Source organism: Mobula hypostoma, chromosome 21, assembly GCF_963921235.1.
Source record: "Mobula hypostoma chromosome 21, sMobHyp1.1, whole genome shotgun sequence".
Classification (NCBI taxonomy): Eukaryota; Metazoa; Chordata; class Chondrichthyes; order Myliobatiformes; family Myliobatidae; genus Mobula; species Mobula hypostoma.
The window spans coordinates 8,307,203-8,327,852 of record NC_086117.1 but is presented as its reverse complement, the minus strand read 5'-3'; the positions used below and the strand labels follow the sequence as shown (position 1 = coordinate 8,327,852).

The 20,650-nt window shown below is 36.5% G+C and overlaps 1 protein-coding gene across 3 annotated transcripts in view; it reads left to right on the top strand.

The window, feature by feature from the left end:
* Window positions 1-20,650, top strand: part of scai (suppressor of cancer cell invasion) — a 158,000-nt gene that overhangs the window by 99,615 nt on the left and 37,735 nt on the right. For all 3 annotated transcript variants that reach the window (XM_063073391.1, XM_063073392.1, XM_063073393.1), the window contains exons 5-8: window positions 8,736-8,834; window positions 9,213-9,309; window positions 10,781-10,879; window positions 20,351-20,503. In XM_063073391.1, coding sequence (XP_062929461.1) covers window positions 8,736-8,834; window positions 9,213-9,309; window positions 10,781-10,879; window positions 20,351-20,503 — 448 coding nt within the window. The remainder of the gene's footprint in view (window positions 1-8,735; window positions 8,835-9,212; window positions 9,310-10,780; window positions 10,880-20,350; window positions 20,504-20,650) is intronic.

The following is a 20,650-nucleotide window of genomic DNA, read 5'->3' as shown; positions in this document are numbered from 1 at the left end:
CCTTCTGCAGGCAAGCCAATTCTGAATCCACCTGGCCAAACTTCCCTGGATCCCATGCCTTCTGACTTTCTGAATAAGCCTACCATTTGGAACCTTGTCAAATGCCTTACTAAAATCCATGTAGATCACATCCACTGCACTACCCTCATCTATATGCCTGGTCACCTCTTCAAAGAACTCTGTCAGGCTTGTTAGACACAAACTGCCCTTCACAAAGCCATACTGACTGTCCCTGATCAGACCATGGTTCTCTAAATGCCCAGGGATCCTATCTCTAAGAATCTTTTCCAACAGCTTTCCCACCACAGACGTAAGGCTCACTGGTCTATAATTATCTGGACTATCCCTACTATCTTTTTTGAACAAGGGGACAACATTCGCTTCCCTCCAGTCCTCCGGTACCATTCCCGTGGACAACAAGGACATAAAGATCCTAGCCAGAGGCTCAGCAATCTCTTCCCACACCTCGTGGAGCAGCCTGGGGAATATTCCGTCAGGCCCCGGGGACTTATCGGTCCTAATATATTTTTTTTTAATATAATTTTTATTGAGTTTTCAAAAAGAATACATGAAAAGATAAAATCTACCCTCCCCCCTCCCCTTAACCCTCCCCCCCCATATATATATAGTCCTACCTAAAAAGAAAGAAAGAGAGAAAAAAGAAAAGAACTGCCTGGGTATTGGAAGGTTTCCACATGCTCCATGGGATTCAAAATAAATTTGGTATAATTATTCGTTACTTTCCCCAAGGGACCAAGGTCTTTATCGGAGCACTTAAATATGCCATCCTATCTTTTGTAAATAAGGGCGCCAAATATTCAAAAATGTTACATATTTATCTCTTAAATTATAAGTAATTTTTTCGAGTGGAATAGAACTAGCCATTTCATTATTCCAACGATCCATACTTAAATACGAATCAGATTTCCAAGTAACTGCTATAGTCTTCTTAGCTACTGCCAATGCAATTTTTATAAATTCTTTCTGATATTTATTCAATTTAAGTTTCGATTTTATCCTTTCAATATCACCTAATAGAAATAATACAGGGTTATGTGGAAGTTGAGTTCCAGTAATTTGTTCCAATAAGACTCTTAAATTTATCCAAAAGGGTTGAATTTTAAAACAAGACCAAGTAGAATGTAAAAAAGTACCAATTTCTTGATTACACCGAAAGCATTTATCAGATAGATTTGAATTTAATCTATTTATTTTTTGTGGTGTAATATATAATTGGTATAAAAAATTATATTGTACTAATCTAAGTCGAACATTTATTGTATTTGTCATATTGTCAAGACAGAGTCTTGACCAATTTGTTTCATCAATATTAATATTCAAATCTGTTTCCCATTTTTGCTTTGACTTATGGGTTCCTTGTTTAATTGTCTGTTCTTGAATCAAATTATACATACAAGAAATAAATTTTTTAATTTTCCCTTTTTGAATTAAAATTTCAATTTCATTAGGTTTTGGCAAAAACATTGTTTGACCCAGCTTACCTGTTAAGTAAGCCCTTAATTGAAAGTAACAAAAGAAAGTATTATTAGATATTTTATATTTATCCTTTAATTGTTCAAATGACATCAATATACCTCGTTCAAAACAATCTCCTATAAATTTAATCCCTTTTTGGTACCAATTATATAAAAGTTGATTGTCCATTGTAAAAGGAATAAGTCTGTTTTGAAACAAAGGTCTCCTTGCTAATAGAGATTTCTGTGTTTCATTATCATCATTTATCTTATTCCATAAATCAATCAAATGTGTTAATATAGGAGATTCTTTCTTTTCCCGTATCCATTTAGATTCCCATTTATATATAAAATCTTCAGGTTTATTTTCTCCTATCTTATCTAGTTCTATTTTAATCCATGCTGGTTTTTGATCATTGAAGAAAGATGCAATAAATCTAAGTTGATTTGCTTTATAATTGTTTTTAAAGTTTGGAAGTTGTAACCCTCCTAACCTAAATTTACATGTCAATTTTTCCAATGATATTCTTGACATTTTACCTTTCCAAAGAAATTTTCTCCCACATTTATTTAACTCTTGAAAAAATTTCTGTGGCAATTGTATTGGTAATGTTTGAAACAAATACTGTAATCTAGGAAATATATTCATTTTTACAACATTGACTCTACCTACTAATGTTATTGGTAGTATCATCCATTTGTCAAAATCTTCTTGAATTTTTTTCAACAGTGGTAAATAATTAAATTTATATAAATTCTTTACATCAATATCAAGTCTTATACCTAAATACTTTATACCATTTACCGGCCATCTAAATTGGGTTACTAATCGACATTGACTATAGTCTCCTTTAGTAAGAGGTAAAATTTCACTTTTATCCCAATTTATTTTGTAACCTGATACCTTCCCATATTCATCCAATCTAGAAGATAGTTTATGTAACGAATGTTGTGGGTTTGTTAAATAGATCAAAACATCATCGGCAAAAAGATTAATTTTATATTTCTCCTGATTAACTCTAAAACCCATAATATCTGGATCAATTCTGATTAGTTCTGCTAATGGCTCTATCGCCAGTACAAATAAAGCAGGTGATAATGGACAACCTTGTCTAGTTGACCTTTTTAACTGGAATGGTGTTGAAATTTGAGAATTTGTCACTACTTTAGCTTTAGGGTTAGAATTTAAAGTTTTAATCCAATTTATAAAAGATGTTCCTAACCCATATTTTTCTAATACTTTAAATAAAAAATCCCATTCTAATCTATCAAATGCTTTTTCTGCATCCAAAGTTACTACTATACTCTTCTCATCCCTTTTTTGTGCCAAATGAATTATACTGAGTAGCCGGGTTCCATTATCTGCCAATTGTCTATTTTTAATAAATCCTGTTTGATCCATATGTATTAATTTTGGTAAATATTTAGATAATCTATTTGATAAAATTTTTGCTATTATTTTATAATCCGTATTCAATAAAGAAATAGGCCTGTATGATGTTGGTTTCATAGGGTCTCTGTCTTTTTTTGGCAATACTATTACAATCGCTGTTGAAAAAGATTCTGGAAGTTTATGTATTTTTTCTGCTTGACGTATTAGTTCCATAAAAAGAGGAAATAATAAATCTTTAAATTTTTTATAAAATTCAGCTGGAAAACCATCTTCTCCTGGAGATTTATTACTTTGGAGTGATCCTAAAGCTTCTTCAACTTCTTTTAATGTAAAAGGCATATCTAATCCCTTCTGTTCTTCCAAATTCAATTTTGGAAGAGAAATTTGTGATAAAAACCTTTCTATCTCATTAACATCATTTTGGGATTCTGATTGATATAATTCAGAATAGAAATTTTAAAAAGTTTCATTTATTTCAAGAGGTTTATAAGATATTTTATTTGCCCTTGTTCTAATTGCATTTATTGTTTTGGAAGCTTGTTCTGTTTTCAACTGCCAGGCAAGAATTTTATGTGCTCTCTCACCTAGCTCATAATACCTTTGTTTAATTCTTATAATTGCTTTTTCCGTTCTATATGTCTGAAGCATATTATATTGTAACTTCTTATTAACAAGTTGTCATTGTTTTTCTTCTGACATATATCTTTGAGATTCTTTTTCTATTTTTGTAATCTCTTTTTCCAATTGATCTAGTTCTGCCATATATTCTTTCTTAATTTTAGACGTATAACTTATTATCTGGCCCCTAAGATATGCTTTCATCGCATCCCATAATATAAATTTATCATCCACTGAATGAAAATTTGTATCCAAAAAAAATTGAATCTGCTTTTTCATAAAATCACAGAAATCTTGACGTTTTAATAATGTTGAATTAAATCTCCATCTATAAGCCACTTCTTCCTTATCAGCCATTATTATTGTCATTAATAAAGGGGAATGATCTGATAATATCCTTGCTTTATATTCCATATTTTTCACTCTGTGTTGAATATGCATTGATAATAGAAACAAATCTATCCTTGAGTAAGTTTTATGTCTATGGGAGTAGAACGAATAGTCTCTTTCTTTAGGATTGATTCTTCTCCATATATCAATCAAATTTAAATCCTTCATCAATGATAAAGTTAAATTTACTACCTTCGATTTTATAACAGCCTTGGTTGATCTATCTAAGACTGGGTCTAAGCAAAAATTAAAGTCTCCTCCAATTAATATTTTTTCATGTGCATCCGCCAAATTCAGAAAAGCTTCTTGTATGAATTTTGCATCATTTTTGTTTGGTGCATAAATATTCATAAAAGTCCATAATTCAGAAAAAAGTTGACAATGTATAATCACATATCTCCCCGCAGAATCAGTTATTACATTTTGTATTCTAATTGGTAACGTTTTATTGATCAAAATTGCTACTCCCCTCGCTTTTGAATTAAATGAAGCCGCAACAACACTTCCCACCCAATCTCTCTTTAGTTTCTGATGTTCTGTTTCTGTTAGGTGCGTTTCCTGTAAAAAAGCTAAATCTATCTTCATTTTTTTAATATGTGTTAAGATTCTTTTTCTTTTCACTGGTCCATTAAGCCCATTAACATTAAAACTCAAAAAATTCAATAAATTAGTCATTATTCTTAACAAAGTTACTCCAATCTAAAACATTACTTATCTTCTCAACTCTCATAGTTCCTTGGGGAATCTCTTTAAACTTCACCATGTTGCTATGTGTTTCCCTCCCAACCTTCCAGGCAAAAAGAAAAGAAAAGATAGGAAGAATACAAAAAAAGAAAAAACAAAATACCCCCCCACTAATGTTGTGAATGAAAAGATACACAACACTACCCCCCTCCATTTTACGGGTCGTGGCAAAAGCCACGCTTGCACACATGATTAGCGTAGCAATCGATCAGTGCTTCTTCCAGCTCCCCGGCAACAAAAAAAAATTATATATATATAGGCAAAATTAATGTTACTATTCCCAACTAATATTCCTCCAGTTTTAACCTTTCTTACCCCCCTCGTATAATTAATGATATATTTATACATTCATCCAGCTTCAAAAATCCAACAAGTCCATTCTTTAACCCAATCTTCATCTTCAATCTATCTCGCTCCCCTGGATTTGTTCTTGTATCTGGTGAATATTCAGAGAATCTCGCACAAACTGCTCTGCTTTCTGGTAGTCATCAAAAAATCTTTTTTCTCCACCAGGCAAAAAAATCTTCAAGGTTGCAGGATAACGCAGTATAAATTGATAACCATGATCCCATAGGGTTTTTTTCACTGGATTAAATTTCTTCCTTCTCTTCAAAAGTTCATAACTTATATCAGGGTAGAAAAAACTTTGTTCCCTTTAATTATCAATGGCCCTTTTCTATCCTTGGCAGCTCGAGCAGCTGCCTGTAGAATCCTTTCCTTGTCTTGAAATCTTAAGAATTTTATTAAAATCAATCGTGGATATTGGTCATCTTTTGGTTTTGGTCTTAGAGCTCTATGTGCCCGCTCAATTTCAATTGGTCGAACCTCCTCTTCCATTTGCAAAACATCCGGGATCCATTTTTGAAAAAATTCTACTGGTTTTTCTCCCTCCGTACCTTCTTTAAGACCAACAATTTTAATATTATTACGTCTACTGAAATTTTCCAACATGTCCACTTTCTCCAAGAGTCGATTTCTTTCCGAGTTCCAGACAAGCAAATCATTTTCTGTTTTTTCTAGTCTATCATTCATATGCCCCATTGCTCTTTCCATCTTTTGAAGCTTCTTATCCATTTTGTCCTGTCTTTCCATAACTTTATTATAGCACATCTTCGTATCTCTAAGCGCTTCTCTTACTTTTCTTAGTTCAGCCGTTAATTGCAATATAGCCTCTCTTATGTCTCTATCATCTCCTTTACTTCCAATCGCTTCCAATTCTTCCTCCTCTTCTTCATCTGTGTTCTCTGCAGAATCCAATTCTGACTCTGAGTCATTTTCAATTGCAGTGGCTGCCGGTTCTTGTAGTTTGTGTTGTGTCGATTTGCGCATGCGCTCTTCTTTGCGCATGCACATTTCCGGTGCCTTCTTCGAAGAACCCGTTACCACCGCCATTGCTCCCTGTTCTACCGAAGGAGATCCAACCTGAGTCCGAGGCTCCATCGTTGCAGTAGGCCCTTTTTTCTTCCCCTCTCGCGGCTGCTTCGCAACAGCAGACTTCTTTTGTTGCGGTTTAGGAGGCATATCGTAAAGTAGTCTTACAAAGTTTATAAATAGTTTTCAGAAAATATTTATTAACTTTGTTTTGTTTAAACGGTACTTTACTGATTTGTTGCGGGAGAGCTGGATTTACACGTCTCAATCCCACGTCATCACGTGACGCCCCCCCGGTCCTACTGTATTTTAACAACTCCAACACCTCCTCTCCCTTAATATCAACATGCTCCAGAACATCAACCTCACTCATATTGTCCTCACCATCATCAAGTCCCCTCTCATTATTAGCTAGCTTACCTTCATATTTCATCTTTTCCTTCTTTATGGCGTTTTAGTTGCCTTCTCTTGGTTTTTAAAAACTTCCCAATCCACTTCCTACCTATGTTTTTTTTTCTCCATTATATGGCTGTCTTTTGCTTTTATGTTGTCTTTTACATCCCTTGTCAGCCACGCTTGTCTCATCCTTCCTTTAGAATACTTCTTCATCTTTGGAATGTATCTATCCTGTGCCTTCTGAATTGCTCCCAGAAGCTCCAGCTATTGCTGTTCTCCTGTCACCCTGCTAGTGTCCCCTTCCAGTCAACTTTGGCTAGCTCCTCTCTCATGCCTCTGTAATTCCCTTTACTGATACACCTGTCTTTAGCTTCTCCCTCTCACATTGCAGGGTGAATTCTATCATATTATGATCACTACTTCCTGTGGGTTCCTTTACCTTAAGCTCCCTAAACAAATTAGAATCAGATTTGTTATCACCAGCATGTGTCGTGAAATGTGTTAACTTAGCAGCAGCAGTTCAATGCAAACAATTAGAAGAAGAAAAATAAAAATAATAATAAATTAATTAATCAAAGAACAGAAATAATACATATAAAAAAAGTGGGGTAGTGTTCACGGGTTCAATGCCCATTTAGGAATTGGATGGCAGAGGGGAAGAGCTGTTCCTGAATCACTGAGTTTTCCCTATTATATTCTATTTGCTATGGCCTCACCTATGTATCACCCTGAAGATTCCCACCATTCCTCCTACAGCCCACCTTGTTTGATGTCACTGGCATTTGATATCTGTCCAAATAATTAACTAAGATTATGAACAACTGAGCTTCTAATCAAGGTTCAAGAGTTCAAGATTGGTTAATGACATTTCCAGTACACGAGTGTAAAGGAGAACAAAATGATTGTTACTCTGGGTCTGATGCAATGCAAATACAGTAAAATAAAGAATACAATAATTTTAAAAATCTGCAGTAAATATAAATACATAAGATAGCTTATATACATTGTATATATATGAACTGATGCTAGGCACATAAGTGTCTGTAAATAAGGTGACTGACAGAAAATGATAAAATGGTGGTGGTTGGGGATGTGGAGGGTGGGTTAGTGGGTGGAGGTGTTGATCAGCCTTGCTGCTTGGGGAAAGTAACTGTTCTTGAGTCTGGTGGTCTTGGCGTGGATGCTACATAGCCTCCTCCCTGATGGGAGTTGGACAAACGGTCCATGAGCAGGGTGAGTGAGATCCTTCATGATGTTACTGGCCCTTTTCCAGCACCTTTCTGTATTTGTGAACTTGATGGTGGGTAGGCTGCTGCCAATAATGCATTGGGTAGTTTTCACTACCATTGCTGAACCTTTCTGTCTGCCACAATGTAGTTTCCATACCATACAGCAATGCAGCATGTTAGGATGCTCTCTACTGTGCATCTGTAGAAAGATGTGAGTATGGATGTGCATAGCCCAGTTTTGTTCAGCTTCCTCAGAAAGTGGATGTGTTGGTGAGCTTTCCTGCTGGTGTAGAATGTGTTCTGGGCCATGAGAGGTTGTGAAAGATGTGCACTCCCAGGAGTTTGAAATGGCTTACAGTTTCTACTGCTGTGCCACTGATGTAAAAGAGGGGTGTGAGTTCTGCTGAAGTTGATATAAACACCTTCTTTGTCTTGTTGACATTGAGGAAGAGGTTATTTGTCTGGCAGCAAGCCTTGATTTCTTCCACCTCCTCTCTGTAGGCCATCTCATAGTTGTTGGTGATGAGCCAACATTGTCGTGTAATCGGCAAATTTGACTATGTAATTATTTGGCATCCCACTACATGGCAGCCCACTATTCACTATTTCACAATACAGAAAATTATTTCAACTCTGTTAACATGCTTCTTTTCTGAAAGCCTTCTGAAAATCTAGATTAAAGTAGCTATTGTCACATCATGTTGTTTGTTCATCTTTATCTGCTAATTGCAACTTCAAAATCACGAATAGATTTGTCCAATGTGATTTCTCTTTTCTCAATTCCACATTGGCTCTTAAGAGTGCCCTGTTACAAATTCTTTAACACAAAACATTGGGGTTGTGGAAGAGAGGAGTAGAAAAAGGTTTTATGCCAGACCCCATCGTACTTACTTCCTTGAAAATGAATGGTTAAAAGACTAAGCACAAGAGATTCTGTGTGTTACTCTGACTAAGAGTCCACCTTGAAAAGCTTCAATTTGTTATAAGCCAAAGAGGTGTTATCATTTTTACAGATGTTGTTTCTCATGACTTTTATGTTCTGATGCAACTTTAACTTAGCTTGTCTATTTTCAATATGACCTGGTCTTTCTTTTGTTTCCCTGCCACCCTTTTGCCAAGCTTGCGTACTTCTGAGACCAGTTATCTTAATGAAGCATTTTCCTTCTACTCTGCAATTAGGCAAAGGGCCTATTATTCCCAGGTCACCAAGGAAGATCGGTAAGATTTTATACCTGTATTGTTTCTCCAATTTCCTCACAACATAAAAGACCTAGATCTGTGGTTTATTTTCATAAGTAACCTCAGCGTATTTATAACCACAAGTACAATTTGTTATGTCTTTGGTTACACTTTAATTTTTTTTCTGTGATACATTTTGCAGGACTTGAGTCTGTTTTCCATTACAAGTTGTAATTTTTAGAATTTCACATACTTTTGAATTAGAGCAGTGGATTGGACAGACAGTCTAAACTACTTGCAAATAATTCATTTTGTTAATTTTATCTGTATTTATTAACATTTTTCTCTTGTTTCTTGCTTGGATGTATCACACAATATTTCTTGGTATTGAATTTAAGTTGCACTACTTTTTTACAGGCCTGAGCTTGTAGTTAAAAAGCTACGGTATTATGCTCGATACATAGTAGTTTGTCTGCTGCTTAACAAAATGGACCTTGTCAGAGATCTTGTAAAGGTATGGTATTTTTGTGAATTGTACATTTATGCTTATTTTTTTTTACTAATCACGCTTATAACTTTTTAAAACTGAACTCTATTTCTGAACTTTTTGTTTTTAGATCAGTTTATTATTGTTGAAATCACTATCTTCTGTTTTTCAATATTGCAATAAACCAATACTCTGCAAATCCACTTCTTCCAGCTTCTTGCTGGGAGTCAATCCAAATGTACAAACCCTGGTAAACTGCTTAACCTGTATATAAATTTCAAACTTGCTATCCTTGTGTGAACTTTATATTTCTAGCTTTATTTCTTTACTTCTCTCTTTGCTCTTTGCCCATACCGCTGATGAAGATCAGTTTCCACTTTCCCTCCATTACCCTGAAATTTTCAGCATGAAAAATACTTAGTCAAAAGCATCCAATCTTCAGTCACCACCCCTGTCTTCCACCTTGTCTTTGCTGATGTATTGAATTTAAAACCCATGTCCTCATCTTTAAATCCCCTTATGATTCTGGACCTTTGGTATCTTTCAGGTTTCCATCTCATTTTGTTTGATTTTAAAAATCACCTGTTTGAATTAATTAAGATTCCCATGAGTTACCCCAACAAACTTTGTCCGTGATTTTTCTGAGTACCACATACAAAATGCCGAAGGAACCCAGTAGGTCAGTCAGCATCTATGGAAATGAATGAACAGTTGATGTTTCAGGCTGAGACCCTTCTGGACTGGAGGGGAAGGGCGAAGAAGCCAGAATAAGAAGCTGGTGGAGTGGGGGAAGAATTAAGAAGCTAGGAATTGATAGGTAGAAAAGGTAAAGAACTGAAGAAGAAGGAATCTGACAGGAGAAGAGAGTGGAGAAAGGGAAGGAGGAGGGCAACAGGGGAGGAGATAAACAGATGAGAAGAGAAGAGGTAAGAGGGGAGCTAGATTGGGAAATGGAAAAAGAGAGAAGGGAGGGGGGAAAATTGCACGATGGTCATGCCATCAGTTTGAAGTGACAAAGACAGAATATGAGGTGTTCCTCCAATTTGAAAACAGCCTCATTGTGGCCATAGAGATGTGCCTGTGATTTTTAAAAAAAGTAATTTTCATAGTTTCATCTGTAAGTAACATAGTTTGTTTAGTCTGATGGATTTGCTGTAGTTAAATTTTAGAGCAGTCTTAACATATGAAATCTTTCTCAATGCAAAGTTTGGAATTGTTCATGATTGAATTGGTAATGTTTCACCATTGCCAGCCTTTTGAATACAAAACAAATCTAAGCAGAACAGTGTTTTATCACTCCACTGCAATTACCATTTCATTCCTGAGTGCAATTACTATCTGATGCTGTTAGAGAATGTGGCGGCATAGTGATCTGTTTACAATTGTTTCTGCTTTTTCCCCATTGTGCTGGTTTAACTTTACACGCATCACTTTGAAAATGGTAGTCTCATTATTATGGTGCTACAGTATACACCAAAGTGGTTTTTAATTCTATCAGGAATTGTCAGATGAGATTGAAGATTATACACATCGCTTCAACACTGAAGATCAGCTAGAGTGGAATCTTGTATTACAAGAGGTGGCTGCTTTTGTTGAGGTAATCATAACTGGTATAATATAAGAATTTGTATCACCACGTCATTTCTTTGTTTATTTTCGTATAATGTTGTGGTTTACTGTCATATTTCCTGTTAATGCTGATAGTGCTTCAGCAATGAAGACAAGTTCAAGTTCCTCTGGAGCACAGTGCACCCACAAAACATATATCACGCACAGCACATAAACCAAAATATTACCATAAATAAGTTAATAAAATATAGTTCAAAATGCATATGGTGCGCAGCACAGGTAAACAGTATAGTAAACCGGTGGTGGTAGTGTATTCATTAGTTTCACAGCCTGAGGGAAGAAGCTGTTATTTATCCAGTCTGGCATATGCTTCTGTATCTCTTTCCTGACAGTAGTGTATCAAAGAGATTGTGTGATGGGTAGTAAGGATCCTGAACAACGCTTTCGATCCTTCCTCTGCAACGCTCAGTAAATGTCACAAAAGGGGGGAGGGGGGTGGTAGACCCCGATGAGCTTCTCAGTGGATTCTACAGTCTATCCTCTGTAGGTTCTTGCAGTTCGATGCCTTGCAGTTTCCGTATCACACAATGATGCAACACTCATGACAGATATAATATAAGATGTAATAAAATACAGATCTGAAGAATACACCTTGTTGAACCTCAAAGAGCTCAACACTGCGAACTGAACTCTTTTCCTAAAATAAATTTACCTGAAAAATTTATCAGCTAAAACAGTCCACTTGTTTCCTTGATCCTATTCCCACAGGTTTTTTTGAAGAAGTTGATTGCTCATTAGTTTCTGGCATTTTTCCAGATTCCTTAAAATCTGCAGTAGTTAAATCCCTGCTCAAGAAAAATGACTGCTCTGTTTTAGACATTTTTAGCCCTATTTCCAACCTGCCTTTTCTAAGTAAATTTTAGAAAATGTAGTTTTTCAACAATTTAAATGATTACTTGAATAAAGATTCTATTCTTGACAAATATCATCAGGTTTTGGATCAAGTCATAGGACAGAAACTACATTGCTGTTAATGACTTTACGGTTTAATTCTGACATGTAACATATCAGTTTTTGAACATAGATCGCAGTGTTCTCATAAACCACCTTAGTCAACGGGTAGGTCTTTCTGGTACTGTGTTAAGCTGGTTTCAATCTTATATAACAAGAAGAAGGTTATTTATGTGTTATTATTTCCCCCCTTTTTTCTCTCTTTTTTCTCCTTCTGTCCCTCTCACTATAACTCCTTGCCTGCTCTCCATCCTCTGGGCTCCCCTCTCCCTTTCTTTCTCCCTAGGCTTCCCGTCCCATGATCCTCCCCCTTCTCCAGCCTTGTATCCCTTTTGCCAATCAACTTTCCAGCTCTTAGCTCCATCCCTCCCCCTCCTGTCTTCTCCTATCATTTTGGATCTCCCCCTCCCCTCCCACTTTCAAACCTCTTACTATCTTTTCTTTCAGTTAGTCCTGACAAAGGGTCTCGGCCCGAAACGTCGACTGTACCTCTTCCTATAGATGCTGCCTGGCCTGCTGCGTTCATCAGCACTTTTTGTGTGTGTTGCTTGAATTTCCAGCATCTGCAGATTTCCTCGTGAGAAGGTTCTTTGTTAGCTGTGGTGATTGTGCATCCAAAATCGATGATCTTGTGTTTGGTGTGCTGCGAGGATCAATTCTTGGCCCATTGTTGTTCTCACTCTACTCCCATTAGATCAGATTATTTCAAATCACATGGTGAATTACTACAGTTATGCGGACAACATGCAACTGTATTTGTCTCTTGCACCAGATGACCCTGAGGCTCTAAACCTACTGGTCCAGTGTCTTACTGGCATTACAGAACGGATGAGTTAAAATTTCCTTAAACTAAATAAGGAAAAAACAAATTTAAGTTACTGATTCCAATAAAAAAACAAGTGTGAATCTTAGAAATAAATTTGATTATCTGGCCTTACAAATCGAGCCAAAGGTAAAGATTTAGACATTATTATTGACTCTAAGCTAAATTTCAAATCACATTATTAACCATATATAATGAACTAAGACTGTTCTTTCATTTAAGGAACATTGCAAGAGTTCAATTTTTTTTATAACATCTCAAAATGCAGAAAATTTGATACACACTTTTGTTTTTAGCCGATTGGACTACTGTAATGAACTCTTTTCAGGATTGCCTAAGGAAGATGTAAATCGGCTGCAGTTCGTACAAAATGTAGTGAGTGCAGTCTTTGCAGCTTTATATTAAGGGATCAGCATCGGTGCTGGTGATGAAAAAGACTAAATAAACTCATCAAAAAGGCTGGATCCATCCTTGGCTACAACTTGGACTCTTCTGAGTTAGTGGTGGAGAGGAGGTCACTAAACAAACTGTTATCCATTATGGGAAATCAGGCACATCCTCTCCATGACCTACTGAATAAACAGCGCAGCACACTTTCGAGCAGGCTCATTCAGCTCCGCTGTCACAAGGATCATTACAGGAAATCTTTCCTACCAAATGCAATAAGCATATACAACAGTTCATCCCTGTGTGACAGAGAACACATGTCATAGTCCAATAGTCTCTGTTTTATTATTTCATATATTATTATTGCACATTGGTAAATTATTTTGTGTAGTATTATTCTGTACTTTATTAGTTAATATTGTTATATTTATTATTATTGCTAAGTGTGTTATTAAATGTTGCTGCTGTAACAAAATAATTTCCCACTCGGGATCAATAAGGTACTTATTATTATTAATAATAACCAAAAACAGAAAATCTGAGTACATTTCAACGGTTTTGGCATCATTACGTGGGTTGCACATGTCCTTTAGGATAAATTTTAAAATACTCTTAACTGTATATAAGGCTCTGAATAATCTAGCTCCTCCATATATTTTGGAGTGTCTTTTCCCTTACAGTCCTAATCGTAATCTTAGATCCACAAATACTGATTTGCTTAGTGTTCTTAGACCCAACTGTATAAGAACCGGTGATGTGGCCTTTTGCTCTTATGCACCAAAAATGTGGAATACTCTACCGACTGAGATATGTCGGGTTAGCATTTCAAAACGTTTCTAAAAACCTATTTTTAATATTTGGCTACTTATTATATTACTTAATGCGTGTTGACGTTGATTATATTTATATAATTTGGTATATTGTATTTTATTCTACATAATGTTTGTCTAAGATTTTTAATTTTGTCTCATTTTTATGACTAGATTGGTTAATATTTACAATCTGTGTAAAGCACTTTGAAGCTACATCTTAATGTATGAAAGGGGCTTTATAAATAAAGATGTTGTTATAAAAATTTTAAAACATTTTATCTCAGCTCAAGCTGGTATAACCTGAGTACAGGCATAGCCAAGCATGCTCAATTGTCAATTGCTTGGAACTTTCGGACTATTCAGGTGGTATTTAGTATTGTGGTGTTCTGGAGACTTACATAGATATTAATTACTGTGTAGTCCTAATTGTTTAATGCTATTGTGTAGTTACTTTGGGATGATACAGTTGTAGATATTACTATCGGGACAATGTATACCCTGTTCATGTTATAAAGTCTTTCAATTTCCTCTTTTAATTCAGTGTATTTCTGGTGTTCTTAACTTATTGATTTCTGTAAGTTATGTGTGTTTGGAATGGCTACATCTATTAAAGAAGTTGTTCTTGCTTGTTTATCCTGCATTATCATATCTGGATGGTTATTATGGATTGTCGTATCTGTAATAACTGATTGGTCATAATATAATTTGTGGTATTCTGACTCTAAAACTGGATCAGATGTGTATTTGTAGTAAGGTGTGATTTCATTTAAGTGTTCGTATTTTTTTTGTAATTTATTTTTTATTGAAGTTCATCATCAAACAAACATTTCCATAAGATGTATTTCAGATATTGTGTGCGTGTGTGTGTGTGTGTGTATGTATGTGTGTGGCATAGTCATATATGCCACAAATCTCCACACAATATTTATCTGAGGTATACACTTATAGAAAAGAGAGGAAAGAAAGAACAAGCAAAAGGAGAAACCTGTGTACAAGTAGGGAGTGATCTTTTTTTTACAACATATTCATTGATTTGTGAGAATAAGATCAGGCCTATGAGGGTCAGTCGCTTCACGCCACGGAAATTGGCATAGCGCCGGCCTGATGGGCCACAAGGCTCGTGACAGACTTTAATAAAATAATGAAGTGTTATGTAGTTAAACCATTTTTCTAGTATGAATGAAATTGTTCCAACTTATTAACAGATGCTGTTATCTTCTCCATTTTGTAAATGCCCATTGTAATTTCCATCCATGCATTTAAAGTTGGGCTCTCCCGTGATAACCATTTCCCGGTAAGAATCTTTTTACCAGCCACCATCAGTATATTCATTAAATATTTATCTCTTTTCAACCATTCTTGAGGTATATACCCAAAATATATGGTCTTACTTTCTAAGGGTATTTCACATTTAAGGATGTATTTTAGGGCATTGTGTATCCCACTCCAATAGTCTTTGATAACGGGGCATTCCCAGAAAATATGATAATGGTTTGCATTTTGATTTCCACAATTTCTCCAGCAAACAGGGAGGTTACTATCATAATGAGATTTCTGAGAGGGTATAATAAAATAGCAAGTTTTTCCATCCAAACTCCCTCCATTTCTGTGAACTGGTACACTTCCATTGATACCTCCATATTATTGTCCATTCTTCCTTAGATATAATTATCCCTCCTTCCTTCTCCCATTTTGTTTTAATGTATGAAGTCGAATGTGTTTTAAGATTTGACAAACCCTTATACACACTTGAAATGATTCTACTACCGTTATCTGAATTATATGCTTTTCTAAGTAGCTCTATCAAACATGTACTTACTTTGGTTACATTTTTAACTATCCTATCAACATACTGTCGCATCTGTAAATACCGATAAAAGTCTTGTTTTTCTATATGTGTTTGTATTTTAAGGCAAGGTTTTGATAAATGATGATGATTATTATTAATGCAGCTGAAGCTTGTCGCTAATTGATTATGGCAGTGGAATTTTGACAAATAATCAAACTCATACATTGAAAATAGGTGGAGTTTTACCACTTCTTAGCTGGATGATTGCCAAAGGGAAGGGGTGGAAGTGCTTTTTACTGAACTGCTCCAATAATAGAAAACCATTTTGATAGCTATCAATTATTACTGCTACTTGTTCTGTCTTGTTTAATGAAGGAAGTGTGTTAATTAAGTAATGGTAGCTGGAGACCAAATGGTGTGTGTAAAATAAAGAACAAATCTTTTTCCTTCATTGAGTCAATATATTAATTTTCCATTTTAGTTAAAGTGATTTATGAAAAGATTCATTCTGTACACTCATTCTGTACTTCATTTGGAGGATTGTGAAGGTAAAAAAAATGGTTACGTACTTAAAAAAAATCTTCATCTGTTTGTTGAAATATGTGATGTGTTATTGTAATGAAATCACTGTTGAACACAACTCCAAAGGTACAGGTGGGCACAGGAGCAATCTTTATTTCATCCATTTATTTTTCAAACATGAGGGCTCTCCAATCGTCAGGGTCGCCCATGGATGTTGTATCCTAACTGTCTATACACAGACGAGGGGAGTATGATATAAAGGTTATGCTGTTGCCCATGCAGCACCTCTACCTTTCTACGCAGCTGATGAACCTAAAGGAACAGCAGAGACTGGTACAGTTCGGTGCTAGCAGCGATGTCACAGGAGTTGCCAGTCAGTGTTGAACTCAATATAGGTCTTCCTTATGGACTCCAGCTCAGGGCTTTTCCTCGGGGTTTCCTCCCGAAGCTTTCCCCGAGGCTGTGGAGAGTTTTCCTTCAGGATATGCTGCTAACCATGGCTGACAAGTCCCACTTGCCCAGTTTTCAAACATATTATGAAAAAATTGGTATCATTCTATGCTAACTTTGTACATTCTTGTCCTGAAATTGCCCTTTGTTGTTAAGCAATGCTCTTTGGTGTTTCTCTTGTTCGCCATCACTTGCTTAGATAACTTGTTTAAGAAAAGGTAAAGGTTTTTGCAAGCTAATGTGTGGTATTAACTGTCGCTATTAAAGGGGAACTTTCTGTGGCACAATCTACATCCAGTAAAATTGGAGAAAAGGAGAAATAGTGGAAATTTTAAATGCAGGTTCTCCCCAGGTTACAATAGGGTACTGTGCCTGTGAACTGTTTGCGACCCAGACAGTTTGTAAGTTGGAGATGCGACCATGAGCCAAGTTCCCACCTGGCAGAAGATGCCTGTAGTCCTGCAGCTGCTGGCAAATCCATCTCACCTTGTCTTCCAAACTCACGTAAGCTGGGGAGCACCTGCAGTTGAATTATCACTAAAGCTTGTGGTTTGTTATTTTTAGTTTGCTCATTCTCAGGTGGTGCTGGCAGGCTCCGTTAGATTATTGAATGATGTTTTATACGAAGAACTTAATTAAACTATATTCAATATCAATTCACTAAATTAAAATGGATGTAATATAAAACCCAACTAAATTATAGGATGAGATACTACAATTGCAGTTGAGTTCTGAAGAACGTGAGAAAAATAATGGAAAAGTAATTTTGACTTATTAGTGATTACTGGAAAACAGATGGCTTTCACTTAATTGCTCTCACTCTTACTTGCTCACTACCCTTCACTTGATCTCTCACTGTCTCTCACAAGTTCTAATGTTTGCCCACATTTTCACCTGGTCTTGCAGAATGTTAAACATCTTTCTCCCTCATGATTCCTGCCCTCTTTCTAGCACCCTCTCACCTCCACCCCCCTTTTCCTTTCCACCCACTGTTTAAATAGGGCATTACAATATTACATTTCCCATTTACTAACTTTTTTCTTCATAAACTAATGTCATAAACATTTTCATATTATCTAAAAATGAAAATTGGAGCATGCAGCAAGATTTTAAAAGTCTGTGTAAGTGACAGAAGTGAAAACAAATTGTTAACATTTATTCCTTCATAGATGTTTTAATAAGATAATTGATGAAGAACATAAGAGATTCCACAAATGCTGGAAATCTTGAGCAACACGCAAAAAATACTGGAGGAACTCAGCAAATCAATGTTGGATCCTGATGCTTTTGTGATCCAGAGGTTCTTTGGAAATCAAGAATGAGGCATAAAACTTGTTGCTAGCAATTTTTTTCGACAAAGGAAAAAGCAGTCATGATCGTCTTATATTCAGACTAGAGATAACAACATTCCAGTAATAGCAATTAACCAATTAACCTATAAAATAGCCAAATTCAAATGGTGTGACACCTGCTACTGATAACTAAGAAGTTTCTAGAAAATATAGAAGCAACTGTACTATAATTGGAAAATTCACTGAATAATTATATGTGCGTATATACATAAAATTACAAGTGGGCATTGAAACTTCAAACTATAAGAAAAATAGCAATTCTATACCACCATCCGACATCAGGCAGCATCTGTGGAAGGGAATAAACAGTCAACATTTTGTGCTGAGACCGTTCATGCTGTAAACCTTTACCTGTTTCTGCTGTAACTGAAAAGCATCTTTGCTGACTGTTTTTGTGTAATCTTTACAAGGGCAGATTTTTCCATTGTTCCTTTCTGATGGGATTTGCCTGCTTTTTCACTTGACATCCTTTGCTGCAGTAGGTCCAGCATCTGAAATTTGCAATGGAGGTGAGGAAGTTGAAATTTGTAGCCTGCCATTTCACCATTCATTTCTAGTGCATAATCTGTTCACATGAGTGACTTGTAAGAAGCTGCTGCCTCCCAAGTCATCGAGAAATGTGAAGAGTACTGAAAGTGTTGTCATTATTTGAGAAGAAATGCCTTCAGCTGTGGCCTGAATAATAATACTGACTACTACTTAAGGTGTTTGGGTGTCTGTCAAACTGGCCTTTTATCCTTCGTTTGCAATGTCTAAATGACTATCACCCAGCGGCACTTACATCCATAGTGATGAAGTGTTTTGAGAGGCTGGTGTTCGAGCATATCGGCTCCTGAATGGATGGCAAATTGGATCTGCTCCAATTTGCCTATCGAAGCAACAGGTCTACAGCAGATGCTATCTCATTTGCTCTTCACACACCCTGGAACAGCTAGACAGCAAAGATGCACACATCAGGATACTCTTTATTGATTATAGCTCAGCATTTAACACCATCATCCCCTCAAAACTAATCAGTAAACTCCGACCTGGGCCTCAATACCCCCTTATGCAATTGGATCCCGGACTTCCTCACTTGTAGACCCCAGACATTGGTTTGGCAAAAGCATCCCCATAATCTCCATCAGCACAGGAGCACTGCAGGGATGTGTACTTAACCCCCGCTCTACTTGCTGTACAGCTGTGACTGTGAGGCTGAGTACTGCCCCAACACCAACACCATATACAAGCTTGCTGATGACACCACTGTTGTGGGCTGTATCAAAGAGGGTGATGAATCAGCATACAGGAGGGAGATTGAAAACTTGGCTGAGTGGTGTAACAACATCAACCTCTCTCAATGTCACTAAGACCAAGGAGCTGATTGTAGACTTCAGGAAAGGGAAACCAGAGGTCCATGAGCAAGTAATCATCAGAGGTGGAGAGGATCAGTAACTTTAAATTCCTAGGTGTCAGTATCTCAGAGGACCTGTCCTGGACCCATCATATAAATATTACTGCGAAGAAAGCACGACGGCAACTCTACTTCCTCAGGAGTTTGCTGAGGTTCACATGTCATCGAAAACCTTAGAAAAATTCTATAGATGTGTGTTGGAAGGTGTAATGACTGGCTGCATTACAGCCTGTTATGGGAACACCAATGCCTTTGAGTGGAAAATCCTACAAAACATGGTGGTTTTGGCCCAGTGCATCACAGGTAAAACCCTCCCAACCACTGAGCACATCTGTATGAAACATTGCTGTAGAAAAGCAGTATCCATTAATAAACATCCTCACCACCCAGGCCATGCTCTTTTCTTGCTGCTGCCGTCAGTTAGAAGGTATGGGTATCTCAGGACTTGCATCACTAGGTTCAAGAACAGTTATGATTTAGTCAGCACTGGCCGGAAGTAGTTTTATCTGAATAGTTGTGTAATTTCCTCTCTCTGGCTTCTACGATGGATTCAATGTGGATATTCATGCATTTACCAGCCGACGTTTAGATGGTTTGTGGATCACATTTACTGAAATCAAATCCATGTTACCTTGTACCTTATTTTCATCTTTTTGTTTTTATGCCATCCTTTTTGTGACAGTTTTCGAGATGCACGTTGTAATTGACATTGAAGCACCATACTGATAACTTTCTACCACAATTCTGACTTGTGCTAATGGTCACATTTGGTGAAAGAGGTGGGTATTTTGTTGGCGCTTTATTTATGACTGATTATAAACATTAAGCTTCAGAGATGGATGACTTCAATTTTTTTCCCAGGAGAATCATGTTAACAAGTCTCATGTGATGGAATAGATAAATAACTTACCTATTTGGCTTTGGATACACTCAATAATCATTTTTCAATATTATTTATAGGCAGATCCTGCAATTGTGTTAAATGATGACAACAGCATTGTGGTAACCTCCAATCGTCTGGCAGAAGGAGTCGTCCCACCACTGGAACAGGGGATGGTAGCTGGCCAGTTGGCATTAGCAGATGCATTAATTATTGGAAACTGCAGCAGTCAGGTATTCCTTCTCTATTTTTCCATATTCTGCAGTCCTTAGCTTCTACATTCACACAACAAGGTCCCGCGTGGGAGGTTAGTTAGGAAAATTCAGTCGCTAGGTATACATGGAGAGGTGGTAAATTGGATTAGACATTGGCTCAATGGA